Genomic DNA, 16,610 nt, shown 5'->3' with positions numbered 1-16,610 from the left:
CGCGAGTCCGAACTTGGCGAGAGCTCAAGGCATTGATGCGAAAGCGGTTCGTTCCAAGCTACTACAACCGAGATCTCCACTCCAAATTGCAAACCCTCACTCAAGGCAACATGAGTGTGGAGGACTACTACAAAGAGATCGAGATGGCCATGATGAGGGCGAACCTTCAAGAAGATAGCGAAGCAACCATGGCTAGATTTCTTCGAGGTCTCAACCCAGACCTTCAAGAAGCCTTAGAGCTTCAACACTATGTGGACATGCATGACCTTCTTGAACTCGCTATCAAGGCCGAGAGGGGAAAGAAACTAAGGCGAGGAGCCCGTACCTTCCAGCCTTCAAACTCGACCTCATGGAAGGGCAACCAACCACGGAGGGCGACCCACGAAGCTGGATATTCGGCCACACCAATCTCTTCAAGCCGAATACAAGGTAATGTGCCTAACCGAAATTCCAATTCCACTCCTAACAAAGTTACCGATATATCTAGGTCTACTTCCAAGGCACCACATGAGACTCCTAAGACTAGGAGTAGGGACATCAAATGCTTTAAGTGCCAAGGATTTGGACATATTCAATCTCAATAACCGAACCAACGGGTCATGCTAATCACTCACAATGGCGAGATCGTGTCCAATGATGACGACTGTGAGGAGACACCCGAATTGACCAAAGGCGATTGCCTGGATGAAGACTCTGCTGAGGAAGATTGCTCGCCTACACAAGGGGAAGTAGGGTGCTTGGTAGCACAACGAGTGCTAACTGCCCGAGTTAAGGAAGACGAGCAACTACAACGGGAGAACCTGTTTTACACCCGTTATAAGGTGGGTGACAAGGTGTGTAGCCTCATCATCGACGGTGGGAGTTGCACAAACGTGGCAAGCTTACTCATGGTTGAGAGCTTAGGGCTCCCAACTACTAGACATCCACACCCTTATCGCCTCCAATGGCTGAGTGAGGATGGAGAGGTACGTGTCTTCAAACAGGTACGCGTTCCCTTTTCCATTGGAACTTACACTGATGAAATTGTTTGTGATGTCGTGCCAATGCATGCTACCCATGTCATCTTGGGGAGACCTTGGCAATTTGACAAACACGTCACATTCGACGGAAGGGCCAACAAGTACACACTCTTGCATGATGGCAAACGCAAGGTCCTCACACCACTCACACCTGCACAAGTGTATGAGGACCAACTTAAGTTGCAAAGAGAGTGTGAACAAGACCGTCAAAGAAGGAAACAAAAGGCGGTCGACCCTGGCAAAGGCTCCACTTCTGCAAGTGAGCCATCGACCAAGGGTCAAGTAAGCACACCTAGTGTTACACATGACAAATCACCCACTACACCTACCACTAGGAAGCAAAACATGATCATTAAGGCTAAGGACGTTAGAAAAGTTGTCAATTCTGATCAACCTGTGCTTCTCATGATTTGCAAGCACGTGCTTTTAGATGTTGCTGAACTCGATAAGGCATTGCCTTCGAGTATGGTTGCTCTTTTGCAGGAATTCGAGGATGTATTACCTGACGAGGTCCCTGATGGTTTACCACCCATTCGAGGGATTGAACACCAAATCGACCTCATTCCTGGAGCACCACTACCCAACAAACCTGCTTACCGCATGGGCCCTGAGGAGACAAAAGAGCTTCAAAGGCAAGTTGATGGCCTATTAGGTAAGGGTTGGGTAAAAAAGAGCCTCAGTCCTTATGTTGTGCCTGTAGTACTCGTCCCTAAAAAGGATGGTACTTGGCGAATGTACACTGACTGTAGGGCCGTCAATGCCATTACTATTAAGTATCGTCATCCCATCCCTAGATTAGATGATATGCTTGATGAACTCGATGGTGCTGTCATATTCACTAAAATCGATCTAAGGAGTGGCTATCATCAAATTAGGATGAAAGAAGGCGATGAGTGGAAAATGGCCTTCAAAACCAAGCATGGTCTCTATGAGTGGCTAGTCATGCCTTTTGGGTTGACTAACGCTCCTAGCACCTTCATGCGATTAATGAACCATGTCTTGAGACAGTTTATTGGCAAATTTGTCACAGTTTACTTTGATGATATTCTGATCTATAGTCGCAGTGAACAGGAGCACTTGGAGCATGTGAGACTAGTTCTTGAGACACTTCGAAAGGCGCGTTTATACGCTAACCTTAAGAAGTGCACCTTTTGTACTAATGAACTTGTGTTTCTGGGCTATGGAGTGAGTTCGCAGGGTATCAAAGTAGACAAGTCCAAGATTGAGGCCATCGAGCAATGGCCAACGCCCACATCCGTCCCTAAGGTGCGCAACTTTCTTGGATTGGCGGGTTTCTATCGGCGCTTTGTCAAGGATTTCAGCACCATTGCCGCCCCAATGACCGTCGTGACCAAGAAAAATGACAAGTTCTATTGGGGGGAAGCCCAAGATCAAGCATTCCTTACCCTCAAAAACAAACTCACACATGCACCTGTTTTGGCATTACCAAACTTTCACAAGACTTTTGAAATTGAATGTGATGCTTCTGGTGTAGGTATTGGAGCAGTCCTCATGCAAGACAAGAGGCCTTGTGCCTTCTTTAGAGAGAAGTTGGGAGGAGCTGCATTAAACTACCCCACGTACGACAAGGAGTTGTACGCGTTGGTGAGGGCCTTGGAGACCTGGCAACACTACCTTTGCCCTCGGGAGTTCGTGATACACACTGATCACGAGTCATTGAAGTACCTCAAAGGGCAACCGAAGTTGAGTAAGAGACATGCCAAATGGGTAAGCTTCATTGACACCTTTTCTTATGTCATTAAGTATAAGACTGGCAAGACGAATGTGGTAGCCGATGCCTTGTCACGTAGACATTCCTTGCTTATCTTTCTTGATGCTAAGTTATTAGGGTTCGATATGATTAAGGAACTCTACACAAATGATCATGATTTTGGTGAGATATATGCTGTGTGTGTTAAGAACCCACATGGAAAGTACTTTTTTGCATGATGGATTCTATTTCATGTGGATAAGCTTTTGTGTGCCTAACTCGTCTCTGTGATCTTTTGGTTAGGGAGGCACATAGTGGTGGTCTTATGGGACACTTTGGCATGGTTAAGACTCTTGCCATGTTACAAGAGCATTTCTACTGGCCTCACATGCGTTAGGATATGGAGCGCATGGTTTGTGGCGACCCCACTTCCCCCTAAGGCGAACCAAAGGGTTGGCGGGCCGTCTGCCTAGCTCTCGCCAGGACTCACACAAGCAAACTATCCAAATCCTTCCGAAGAATAACCTAAACTATTACAACACCGTTTCCTTCCAAATAGGCTGATGACTAAAATCACATTAACTTCAGAGATAACAGCATTTTTAAGATAGCCAATCATCGACTCTTAAATACCTTACGCGTTACAAACCAGGCAACAACAACATACAATCCAAATACATTAGTACAAGCCAAATAACAATTCCAGGGTTTACACTTTTTCATCTTCAAGAGGCAATCCAAAATAAAAGATACAATGTTTAACTCAAACTACATGCATAAAAGTGCAATTAGATTTCAAGTCTTGCACAAGAGCCAGGACCTGTCAAGGAAAACAAATGAACGTGGGGTGAGCTAAAACTCAGTGGTGCCCCAAAACATGCAATCACGTAAATCAAACAGCGAGTAACAATTTCACAAATTAAACAATTAGGAAAGCGTATAACAGCACAAGATAGGATACAGGGCTCTCAGGAGCCATTCTCTATGCTTGATCAAAATTTACCGTAGTTGACCCTCCGTCAACTCTCACTACCTAAGGTCCATGTAGATCTTTTTATTTTTCTTACCTCCGGCCACCAATCATACCCCTTTACCGGGCCCGAACGCCAACACGAGAGTGGTAATACTCGAGTATACCTTTTTATAAACTAGTCGAAGGATTCACCCAACGACGTCACAACACGTAGTTATCAGGTCAGGATAAGAGGCCCTCCCACCCTAAGGTGTGGTACATTCCCCTGCCTGGTGATTTAGTACTTGAGATAGGATAAGAGGCCCTCCCACCCGCAGGTGTGGTACATTCCCCTACTCAGTACTTAGCAAGTGCGAGCAAGATATTCACAAAAACATTTTAAGCAAGTCACCACTCGAAAGGCTAGTGTGATAAAGTACACACTGCTCACTTCGATGGATCAGAAACCATTTTCCAAATTATCACGTATCGAGTCAAGAAAGCACTTTAACCAAATAAGCATAGAACAAGCAGGGACACTCACCAAGAGTGAAGTCACCAGTCAAGCTGGGAATCAAAATCTGCGTCCTCGCTAGATCCTAGAAAACCAAGTTTTAAGAACTATAAGTTTTCTATCCAAGTTCTAGGTTTATCAATATAAAAGATTCTCTAGTATATAAATAGTTTATTTGCTTGAAATAATTCGACAATCCACTTAAGACTAAAACTAGTAAAAGTAGCAAAATATTCCGTATAGTTTCCTTAAAAATACTTTTCTTTCTAGAGGTGCAACTAAAACTAATTTACTTGAAGTAGTTTTCTTGCCGAGCAAGTTTTCTACGCTTTTTAGTTAAAATTATTAAAATCTCGTATTTTGTCAATTTTCCTCTAGACATCTAGCCAGGGACAAATTTTAAGGAAAGAAAAGGAAGTAAAACAAGACTTAGGGTCTTAGAAACTAGTGAAATCATTTTCCAAAAATAATAAGGCTAGTTTAAGCTAAAGGAAGAAATATCGAGTCGGCAAAGTTTAGAAAATCCCTACACAAAATTTCTAATGTTAACGTACAATACTAAGTTTTATCGTTCAATATTAGAGCGAAGATATATTTAAATAACTTGCTTAAAACTTTCTCAAATTCACAGGACCAAAACGGGTTCCTTACGATTCCGATTCACAAGCACGTAATATTTCATATTTGTCAATATAGCAAACTCACATTTCAAATAGAAATCTCACTAGGGCTTCGTCAATCATTAGCCCTAGGTTTCAACAAATTCATTTCTTATAGCAATATAGTCAACAATTCAACTGTTTAGAATCACTAACAGGTACATGAACACAGGGACAAAATTTGCAACACTATCTTATCCAAGATTTCAACCAACATCTCATTGTTTGTAACCAAATGCAGTTTAAACATTTTCCATTTTTATTCCAAAATATCCATTCCAATGCCAAGAATTTCCATCTCAACATTTTGGCCATAACAATTAAATTGTCACCCCAACTTTCACATGCGTGACCCTCTTAAAAAGTTCTAGAGTGAAATCAACAAGTGTGGAATATTTTACAGCTTGTCAAACTTTAAATGCAACAATTTGGAATCCCAAGTTTCCTAAAGAAAATTGGAAAAAAAATCCTTTCTCCCTTCCTCGGATAAATTGAAACATTTCCGGCAGCTATGTGTCAACAATTTTGGCCAAATTTGCCAACAGTTCAAATGGTTTACTACTGAATGTCATACAAGACTTAAAACAACATTTTCCAGGCATTTCCATCCATTCTACTCCAAGAAAATTTCCAGAAACAACTACAAATTTCAGTTTCATTTCCCTCGGCAATTCACAAGATTTTCCAGCACTTTGCTTCACCATTTTCAACAAAATTATCAATTGTATCAAAAGTTTCACATCTACGCAGCTTACTAGACTTAAAAACGCACATTTCTCATGCATTTCTAAACCATTTAATTCTAAGGAAAAATTTCCAGAAGCAAGTGAAAATTTCCAGCTCCTCTTCTCGGTTTCCAAAATTTTCCAACAACTCATTAATCTTATGTCCAATTTTCCTTCGGCTAAAACAGAGTATTAGGTACTCAAATTCAACATGTAAATTCTTAACTAACCAATTAACATTTCCAGTTCAAAATCATATGCAAACAACAGCTATAATCATCTAAAATTTCCAGCTAGCCTCGGATGATCTTGCATGCAAGCTGATTTCATTTCATTTTTATTTTTCTTGCCTAACCGATCTAACTATCCTCATGCAAGACGTAATCACTTAGTTTTTAGTTGGTTAATCACAATTACAAGCTCAGATCATCACAATAAAGCAAATTAAAAGTTGCATTTCCTAATCAACTCACGGCAATTTCCATTTCCATCAAACCAGATTTTTCTCGTGCTTTTGATTTCATTATCCGAACGCACAACTCAACATGCAAGCTCTGATATAGCTTCATCTACCAGTAATTAGCTATTCTAAGTCTCGAATTTACCTCAGCTAGAAGCTCAGCTCACGCAACACACAAGCTGTCAATTCTTTCCTCTCTCGGTTCGCGCAAGAACTGAAGGTGTTGGTCCTGGTTTTGGTCGCGGTGATGGTAGCTGTGGTGGTGTTGCGGTTGGAAGATGATTGCAGCTGGTTAAAGGTGCAGCAAGGGATGGAGCTCGCACAGTGACTCTTTCTTTCCTCCCTCACGCTCACGGACAGAACCAGGGATGTTGCAGCTCGCGGTTTCTCTCTTTTCTTTTTCTACTCTCGAATGTAGAATGCAGCTCTCTTTTTCCCGGTCTATATTAACGAGGTGGAGAGGAATGTTGTAGTGGTCTGAGGTTTGAAGTGAGATGGTGGAGAGAAAATGGTGCACGGTTAGAGGAGGTTGAGTGTTGGAGTGGAGAAGAAAATGAAGTGCGGCAGAAATGGAAATGTTGATTCTTTTATGGTTGGCCGAGAGAGTGTTTGGGTTTGCATGGAAGTTTTTGAGATAGTGGAGGGGTATTCAAGTCCTTACACATCTCCTCCAATTTTTCCACTTAAGTCCTAAATTTTAACCAAATCCCAAAGTTTACCCCAAATGTGATTTGAATGTCTAACCATATACTAATCTTGTGAAAGTTCAATTATCCGAATTTTTTTTTTCTTAAGAACTCCAAGAATACTCGTATCGATATTGCCTAAATTTATCGACTTCATCTTAATACTAAGGTTCCTATTAACACCTTGACATTTTTAACGATTAAAGCTAACTATCGGCATTCAACGAATTTATTTTAAGGCAATAAAATTATCTAACTCAAAGAATGTTGATTTAGCATAACAAAACCAAATAATTTAATATTTAACACATTTATATTATTTATTGCATAAAATTATCTTTACGCACTTATTAGAAACAAGTAGTTATAATGCTAAAACGTATTAAAGAATAAAATAAAAATGCAAATGAAAATGCATTGATATTTATATACATATTTTCAAGGTTCTCACATGGTTGGTAGATGTGTCACTTGTCACAAGGCGAAGTATAAGACAAATCCGTATGGCCTGTATACCTCGTTGCCTATTCCCCACTATCCCTGGGTAGACTTGTCCATGGACTTTGTTTTAGGACTCCCTAGGTCGCCTAGGGGAAATGATTCCTTCTTTGTGGTGGTTGATAGATTCTCTAAGATGGCTCATTTTATTCCCTATCACAAAACTGATGATGCATCTCATATCGCTACTTTGTTCTTTAAAGAAATTGTCCGTCTGCATGGCATGCCTAGGACCATCGTTAGTGATAGAGATGTCAAGTTTCTGAGTTACTTTTGGAAGACTTTGTGGTCTAAACTTGGTACTAGGTTGTTATTTTCCACCACTAGTCATCCACAAAGCGATGGGCAAACTGAAGTTGTCAATCGCACACTCGGCACACTACTTCGGGCTTTGATTAAAAAGAATCTTAAAACTTGGGAAGAGTGCTTGCCTCATGTTGAATTTGCCTACAATCGAGCTATTCACAGTGCTACCCACTACTCACCTTTTGAGGTTGTTTATGGCTTTAACCCGCTGACCCCCCTTGATTTATGCCCTTACCTTACTCTGAGCACACAAGCTTAGATGGGAAAAGAAAGCTGATTTTGTGCGCAGGTTACATGAAGCCGTTCGGGCAAACATTGAGCGGCGTACTCAACAATACCTCCAACAAGCCAACAAGCACCGTCACAAGATGGTTTTTGAGCCTAGAGATTGGGTTTGGTTACACTTGCGAAAGGAGAGATTTCCCAAACAGCGACAAAGCAAGTTGTCTCCAAGAGGTGATGGACCCTTTCGAGTGCTCCAACAAGTTAATGATAACGCTTACAAATTGGAGTTACCCGGGGAATACAATGTGAGTGCGACCTTCAATGTCGCGGACCTGAGCCCATTTCTTGATGAGGAGGATCCAGATTTGAGGGCAAATCCTTCTCAAGAGGAGGGGACTGATGTGTGCATGGATCAGGGCCCACGCAATGACCCAGTCCAAGTTCCATTGGGCCCAGTCACACGTGCACGGGCCAAGCTCTTCAAAGAATCCCTCCAAGCCCTCGTTCGAGTTGTCCAAGACCAACATGGAGGCCATAGAAATATTGAAGGCTTAGAAAGAGACAATCGAGTAACTTACACCTTGATCCAAGCCCACGACGAATCGAGTGGGCCTCCTTGTGCGTCGACCGAGTAGGGCCTTAGTCTTTATTACTTATTCAGTTGGATTAGTTGCTTAGTAGAAGGCATGGGCTGGCCCATCTTGGAGTCAAGATGGCCGACTCCCTCTTAGGGTTTCTTTAGGGTTTTTTTCGTGTTACCTTTAGCCTATAAATAAGCTAGCTTTGTAAGGTTAAAGACACAAGTTTTATGAATAAAATTCTTAGTATTCTTCGTTTTCTTTCGAAGAGAGAATTCGAGCCTTTAACTTGCTTTGGCAAGGGTTCTTGAGCAATCTTGCGTCCTGTCCTGGATTGTTCATCCGACCTATTCCCCTGGAGTATTCACCTTCATCGGAGTGTCACTCTACCACCTCAACCCAACACGTGTCGTCCGTGTTGTTTTAAGGTTCCGCAATCCAAGCGTAGGACAACCTCGCTAGATCCTTGGGCAAACGTGCTACGTGTCTCGAAACGTGTTGATCGAGGAACGTATCACAACCTTCAAACTCAAACTAAGTCGAGTGCGATAAAGTACACTCCCGACTTAGAAGTGAGGGACAATTGAAAATAATTTACAATAAATAAAGCACTAGCATATTCACTCAAACATCACTTAACTAACACATAGGCAATTTAAGCACTCAAATGTGGAAACACTCACCGTTAAAGGTAGATTAAGCTTCGCTTTCTGGGTTAAACCCTTGATCACTCTCAATTCCTGAGGTAAAATACAACTATAATCATTCAGGTATTCTTCATGTGAATTCAAATAAGTTTATTTAGAGTTTTAGAGTTCTCTAAACATAGTTCAACTAACCCAAGCAGTCTAGTACTCTTAAAACTTCCATTTGATTCACACTTTTAAGATTAGGAATTTTATGTGCAGCCCCAAGCATAAGTTCTAAAGTGTAAGGAGAGAAGTTTTAACCGTTAGAATCTCACCAACTTAAGGTTCAAATCACTAGAAACCAAGTTCGTTAGCTTATCAAACAAGATGCAAAATTCCAGCAATCTATCTCACATTTCTCTTCAAGATTCATCAAATTTATCAACTCAAACAAGGGAAATATACATGTACTCCAAATTTAAGGTCTTGTGAAGTGTTTAAACTAAGGTTAAACTATTTTCAACCCAAATTTAAAGATTAAGGCTAGTGAACTTTTCATTTCTTTCCTTTTAAGCTAAACCAGATTCTAGTTTGCTTCTTGTTTAAATTTGCTCCAATTCATCAGCTTTTCAAGTGTTAAAATCCATAAGATGTACATGAAAACTAGGACAAGATGTTATAAGATGTTTTACTTAAGATTACAGCCAATTATCATGAAATATTTCAAAAGAACATGAGAGTTTCAGCCCCTCTCTCTCTCGGCTATTAAAACAAATTTCCAGCAACATTACTTCAAAATTTTCAAAAAGGTTTCCATCTTTTACTTGCTTAAATCACCAATCACACAACATACATTCTATCCAACATGAAATAAAACAAATAACATGTAATTCCAGCAAAAAGCCACCATAAATCTGTCATCAGCTAAGATATAATCTTCCAACAATTTGGCAGTTTTAAATGGGAAACTTTCTCCACAATTTCTTCATTTTTCCACTCCAACTTAACATGCAGAGAGTAGTTATCATGCTATAGGGTATCTTAAACAGTAATATGAAATTCGTAGCCAAAGATTCGAAGTTAATATTAAACAAAGCTTTGTTTCCCTCTCTCAGCCATATTAGAAAGGCTTTAGCAGCCAACAGTTTTTAGAACAAGAAAATTCTCCAATAATCTCTTCATTTAATAGCCAATCTCACATACATGTTCAGACCAAGCTATTATACAATATATTACAGCTTAATATAGAAATTCAAGGCAAAAATTCATGAGGGCAGCTAGAAACTTCTTCATTTCTCTCTCTCGGATGAAGCTGGAAAAATTCCAGCAAAGTTCTTCCATCGGTTCCATCTTAAATTCCAACTTTTCACAAGTTTCTACAGCTAAATCTCTTCTAATACTTAAAGTAGACATAATACATGCATTTCCTATCATTAGTTTCCATCCTACACTGATAACAAGCTGCAATTCAACAAACAACCCTCGATTCCCACAAAATTTCAGCTCAGCAGCTATTTAGTCTCAAACCAGAATTCTCCTCGGTCAAAAATTCATTTCCTTGCTAAAAATTAACATGCAGCTCATATATTCACTTATACCTAGTAAGTAAAAGTTTGCTATAGATTTTTTTACCTCCTTTCCTCTAGAATTCAGCAAGTGCAGACGGCTTCAAGTTGAGCTTTGGTTCCTCAAAATTGCACCAGCTCTCACTCTTTTTCTCCTTCCTTGCGTTTCTCTCTCTCTCTCGTTTGCAGCTGAAAAGTGTTGTAGCTAGCAAAGTTTCTCTTCTTATCCCTCACCTTAGCTCTCATTTTTTACTGTTGGAAGGATGAAATGGTTCATTTCCCTGTTTTCTCTCTTCCAATTCCTATCAGTGGTGGCTCTCCAAAGAAGAATGCAGAACTCTCCACTCCCTTTTGGTATTCCTCTAGAAATCTGATGTCTCCTAGAGTATTCCCAAAAGGTTCTAGAAGTTTCCCCACAATTCTAGCATTTGCATCGTTGTTTGTCCAAGTCTTGGGGTTAATATGGTCATTTAGTGTTAGTTTATTTACTTACTAGGGTGTTATAGTTTTATTATCTTCATGCACTGCCCCAAAACTTTATTTTGTTCCAATTTGTATATTCCTACAAAATTTTCTTACATTAATCTAGGGTATTTCCATATATTCAATTCATAAGAAATCAATTAGACATATAATTTAATCAATTATATAGTCTATGCAACACTTTTGATAATATATGAAGATAAAATAAAATAAAAATATATATGTAATTTTCCGAGCTCTCACAAAAAACACAAGAGAAACAAGGAAACAAGCTTGAACTAAAGCGTATCACTTGACAACGGTCAAAACCCTTACTTGACCAAGACTTTTCTTTCTTTAATTCCTTCATTATTTGTTTTAAAACATTCCTTTCTTATTTTGAGAGGTGCTAGACAAATTTTAAAAGGAAAAAGAGAGGAAAGAAGAAAAAAAAACACAACAAAGAGAGAAGAAATGGGCAAGTGACAAGTTTTGATCATCCAAACCACCTTTGACCAAGATGCCTTCTAGTATTTATCTTCCTAATAGCAGCCATTAGCCTTCATTTCTTTCCCCTTTTTGGCCGAACTAGAGAGAGTGGAAATGAGAGGAGAAACTTCAAATTTCATCTTGGTTTTGCATGATTTGGAGAGAAATCCACAAGAACTCTAGATTTACTCCGGAGAAACTTGCAGCAAGGGAGAAAGGAAGCTTGAGGTGAAGAGAGTTGGAATAGGCAGCCTTGTTTTGCTTCTTATTATTGAGGTTTGAGGTATTTTGCTAGAAAATCTCCTTTTCTCCAATTGTTTTGGGCTGTTTATCCTATATATGTGGATAAGAAGCATGTCTATAGCAATTTTAGGGATTTGCTAGGGTTTGGTGAGGTTGTGCTAGGATATGTTCAAATTTCCAGCCTTGTTATGTATATGGCAGCCTTGGGATGTTACTTTCAGCCTTGATTTATTCTTTTAGTTTAACATGTGAACTTCTAGCTAGAGTATGCATTTTTTTTTCCTCAAAATGAAATTTTCCAGCTTTGCTTTGTGACAATTAGATATTTTACGTATTTTTAGTGTGCTTTATTAGTTAGTTTTAGTGTGTTTTATCTAGTTTTATAGTTAATTAACTAGGGTTTTGGTCAAGATATCTATTTTATGGTTTAATTGGCAAAAATTGCATTTCTATGGATTTTAACGGAAAGAACTTCATGTTTTTATAGATTTAAGGACTCAATTATCAGTTGGAGTAAATTGAGAAGAGAATTGGATGATAATTGATGATTTGAAGTGGTTTAAAGAAGACATGAAGTGCAAAACATTCAATTGAGGGAATGCAAGTGAAGACAGTTTCGACACATCTTTGTATTTCGACTATATCTTGAGCCACAATGATCGGATTGAGGTGATCTTGATACCATTTTGAAGCTAAGAGATAGATCTACATTTGCTATGAAAACATCAAAGTCCAATTCAGCCGTTTTCCTAGACAAAAAGTCGAAACACAGAAGCTTATCTGTATGGTCGAGAGCTGAAACACAGAATTGACCAGTCTACGGTATTTCAACTATATCTCCATCCACCGATCTCCAAATTAGATGATTCTTGAAGCATTGGAATGCTAATTCAAAGGGCTACATGTTTTGTGCAACAGCCAGTTCGGCGGCTATTATAGAGAAAATTGCAGTTGAAGCAAGTTCAAAAGTGAATACACGTATGGCAGCCGAAATTCTGTGATTTGCTCAGTCATTTTTCTCATTTTCACACTACTTTCCAGCTATGGTTGAAGAGAAAACTTAGGCTGCGAATGTTTCTGATGCACAAAGGAAGACAAATAGCTTATTGTCAAGTCAAAAAAATATGGTAGAATCAAGAGGCTAAACATTGTTTTGTTTACTTTGTTAACACCTTAGATTTGGAGAATCAAGGGGGGGAGAAGAAAAATACGGTAGGAGAAGGAAGGGACATCAGAATTTAGCATAAAAACTGAGGCTGGTCATATTCCCAGGAGCTAGCAATTTTTGCAGAAACACTTGGAGACTTCATCTTAGCATCATTTTGTGAAAGACATTGGAGATATTTGGGAGCTTCTCCATTAACTTGGCTAAGTTTTCTTTATCTATCTTTTACTTGTAATTTATGATGTATTCTATTAATGAAGTTATGAGTTTACTTGTTATATCTTATATGAGTAGCTAAACTTCTAGATCTAGGGAGTAGATAAAGTTTATGGCAATTTGATATGAAGTGGATATGATTTACACTTGTTACACCTTGTATTAACTTGTCTACTTATGCATGCTTAGCCCTTGTTGTTGTTTGATCACCAATAACAAGCTCTTAGTGGTTATTATTCAATGAAAATTGGTAATAATGATGGAACAACATGAGTAGAGCTTAAGTAGTAGACTTATGACAATAGAGATACACTTAAGTGGATTAAACTTGCATTTCATGAAGGAAACAAGAGTAAGACTAGTTATTCACCATGAGAATAGGGTAAACTAGATTATTCTATGCATTTCATCATGAGAATGAGATTTGGTAATATTGGAAATGAATCCCTATTCAAACAAGAGTTGTAACAAGAGGTAAATCTATTCATTTGTGTTGTTTATGCCATAAATGGAATCTACATCCCTAGACTCAAGTATTTAGTGAACTTTCTCCATTTGTTATCTTGCAATTGACTAGTTAAGAATTGTAGGTAGTAGTAATTTTAGATTCTCTTGCTTAATTTGATTGTAGTCTAAATAATAGAGTAAGTGATACGAATCTCGCTGGTGAGGAGATTCGCGACCCAAGATCGCTTGTTGGATTTGACGTCGGATGCAAGAAACGGTGGCAGCGGAAACCCTACGACCCCTCTAATCCCCGTGACTACGAACTTGTTGATACTATCTCAACCCGTAATCAAACGAATTAGTGAACCTCAGGCAAGTGTAGAAGGCGCCACAATTCAAGTGCGATTCTTGAATTGATAAGCCGAACAAGAACACTAAAGTATAACTCTAAGTTGTTCAAGGTTTGCTCGAAAGCTATGGAGAAAACTCTCTCAATATTTTTATCATAAAAGTGTCTACCTTTGTGAGAGTAATAGGGTGCCTTATATAGGCTACAAGTAAAACCCTAATCTAGTAAGGAAAAGGAACTAACTAATGACTCTCCAATCACAATCACAATTAAGGCTAACTAATGGTCAGCTTATAAAGCTGGCCCAACATAACCCAATAAAAGCTAATTCACCAACTTAAGTAATAGTGAGTCTAGACTCTATAAATCGAAATCCAACTCAACATGAGGTCTTGGACCGAACTTATTCCTACCAAATAAAATAGAAATCTGAAAAATAAACTACTAAACTATTACTAAAAGATTCATTCTCTTGCAGCCCGAAACATGGCCCATAAGCGGCCCATATTTCATATCATTCCCCTCCTCTTGAAAAAGATTTGTCCTCAAATCGTGGTTGGAAATGAATGGTACTAACAAGAGTTGGCAGGATGAAACCTCAAATCTCCACATATTGGCTCTCTTAGAATGAATGATACTTGCATACGTCATGATTATTATAATTTGGTGCACATGTCTCTTGGTCAGCTTGAAAATGCTCACAATCAGCCATGGAAAACTCAAGGCTTTACTCCAACGACTCCTCGAAGATAACGCATATAGCTTCGGTTCCATGATGCAAGGTAAAATGTATGGTACATTGGCAGCAAGCTCACATCTTCTTGGATCCTCCATAATGCAACTGAGAAACTGAACAACACTTTGAACATGATCGACTTCATTAGATGGATCATCACTTGGGACACTTGTTGCAAAATGGTAAGGAGGCAAAGGACAAAATTCAAGTGCAAGGACTCCCTTTGAAACTTCATTACTCCTCCCAACAAACAAAGCAGGCTCATGGGTGAAGTTGTATATCAATGGATAGTAAAGGGATACAACACTTAAGATGCAAACTCCATGAAAATTCTGATATTCGCCAATGGATATAGGGATAGAACATGCCATGATCAACTCAATCTCTCCTTGCTTAACCTGGATAAAAGAAGAAAAGCTAAACATAACAAAGGTAAGTTCGTTAGAAAAATAAGCCCTCGCATTGTTTCCCAAAGTCAGCGCACTTTTTCCCTTGTCTTCCTTCTCAACTAGCTCAAGACAACTAACTTGTGTAGATGGGACTTCAAGGTTTTCAATCTCAAGTTCATTGCCAGCATTCGTAGATATTTCTTCAATCAATGGCGGATTAGAAGGAACATCTTTACCACCATTGGTTGACACATGAGTAAGTTGCTCAAAATATGAATTCAGCACTTGGAGAATTTCTCCCATCATAGAGTCAAATAATTCTTTATTCCGGCTTCAGCCTTTGATTCACGAGGCTTTGATTCAATTCGAGAATTCATGACTCGATTGTCACAACACTCCTTAGATGATGCTCGTTTGCTTGATGAAGACCTTGGCTTAGATGCTCGACGCAAACTCCTTTGCTCCTCCTCATACTCATTACAAGTACGCTTATATCTTTCATATACGCACAAGGCACGAAAATGATCCATTTCCTCCTGAAGTGGATGAAACTCATGTTGTGAATGCTCGGAGATGGAACGTGTGGAACTAGAGTACTTGGTAGTAGTTCGCTTGGAACCCCTCCTCTTAAGAGGCTCGTTCTCTAAGAATTCTTGATGATATGAATGAGATGCAACTCCACGAGGCATGGTTAAGTGACCTGCAAAATTGGTTAGCAGAGAAGAGAAATTTCTCACAACACACAAGCTCACGTGTATGCACTCGTCACTCAGTGTTTGCACTCTAATTTGTCCCTCAAGTAGTCCTCACCAAAGATTTTCTCACAGCCCCTTGCAAACCTTGAAGAAAGTAGAATTCTCCAAGTGCTCAAGTGTAGCTCAAAAACAAGTTCACGCTAGAATTTGAGGTTCGTAAGAGTAGAGATTTTCTTGGAAAACAAAATTAAGACACTAAGAATGGATTGGTAGAATATATTCAAGAATAAAAACTGGAAAAAGAATGGGCACAAAAGCTACAAAAAATTAAGAAGGACACTCAAAAGCTCTAGCCGACGAGGAGGATGGTCCTTTTGATTCGCTTGATTTTCTTGGGATATTTACCCCTGTCCTAACCGACTCAAAGCTGAAACTAGAACCTACTTGGACACTTGAAAACACAATAAAGCTGACTGGGACAAATTGAGTGCTAGTGTCGGTTTCTGGTCAGCACAAGGAATGGTATGGTATCGGTTTTGGAATTGGCAGCTTTGGTTTGTGTGTTTGGGGAGTTTCCTAGAGCTGACTTGGTCGGTTGAGGAAGCCTGTTTGAGTTGTGTTTGTGGTAGGGGCGGTGGATCTAGTTGTTAGATTTTAGGAATCACGAAGTTCCCAATTTAGTGTCCAACAAGGAATTGGAAGGTACTCAGATTTGGGAGTTAGTGGAGATCCGAATCTCACTTGGGAAAAAGTATGCCTTGGACTGCTATGTATCCCAGATTTCTTGCCTTTCTTCCTCCTCTTTATTTATTTATTTTTGTTTAAACTGTTTTGAAGCAAGCTGGTAAGACGTTCAATCCTTCAAGAATTCAAAAATTCGAGATTTGTAGAG

The 16,610-nt window shown here is 39.3% G+C and overlaps 1 protein-coding gene across 1 annotated transcript; it reads left to right on the top strand.

Moving 5' to 3' along the window:
- Positions 1–599: 599 nt before the first annotated feature.
- Positions 600–3,127, top strand: LOC113759872. The gene is made up of 4 exons (XM_027302451.1): positions 600–1,482; positions 1,720–1,941; positions 2,050–2,386; positions 3,034–3,127. The coding sequence occupies exons 1-4, from the start codon at positions 600–602 to the stop codon at positions 3,125–3,127; spliced, it is 1,536 nt and encodes a 511-aa protein (XP_027158252.1).
- Positions 3,128–16,610: the final 13,483 nt, after the last annotated feature.

The sequence above is a fragment of the Coffea eugenioides genome, chromosome 2 (assembly GCF_003713205.1).
Source record: "Coffea eugenioides isolate CCC68of chromosome 2, Ceug_1.0, whole genome shotgun sequence".
NCBI classification, from domain to species: domain Eukaryota; kingdom Viridiplantae; phylum Streptophyta; class Magnoliopsida; order Gentianales; family Rubiaceae; genus Coffea; species Coffea eugenioides.
The sequence above is the reverse complement of the archived record's forward strand: the minus strand, read 5'-3'. Positions and strand labels throughout refer to the sequence as shown.

Bases quoted from the DNA above. Each gene is read 5' to 3' on its own strand.
- LOC113759872 (XM_027302451.1), top strand. From the start codon at position 600: ATGCTAATCACTCACAATGGCGAGATCGTGTCCAATGATGACGACTGT. The intron at 1,483-1,719 runs GTATGGTTGCTC...TTGTGCCTGTAG, and splicing joins CGATAAGGCATTGCCTTCGA to TACTCGTCCCTAAAAAGGAT. The intron at 1,942-2,049 runs GTCTCTATGAGT...AATTTGTCACAG, and splicing joins GGCCTTCAAAACCAAGCATG to TTTACTTTGATGATATTCTG.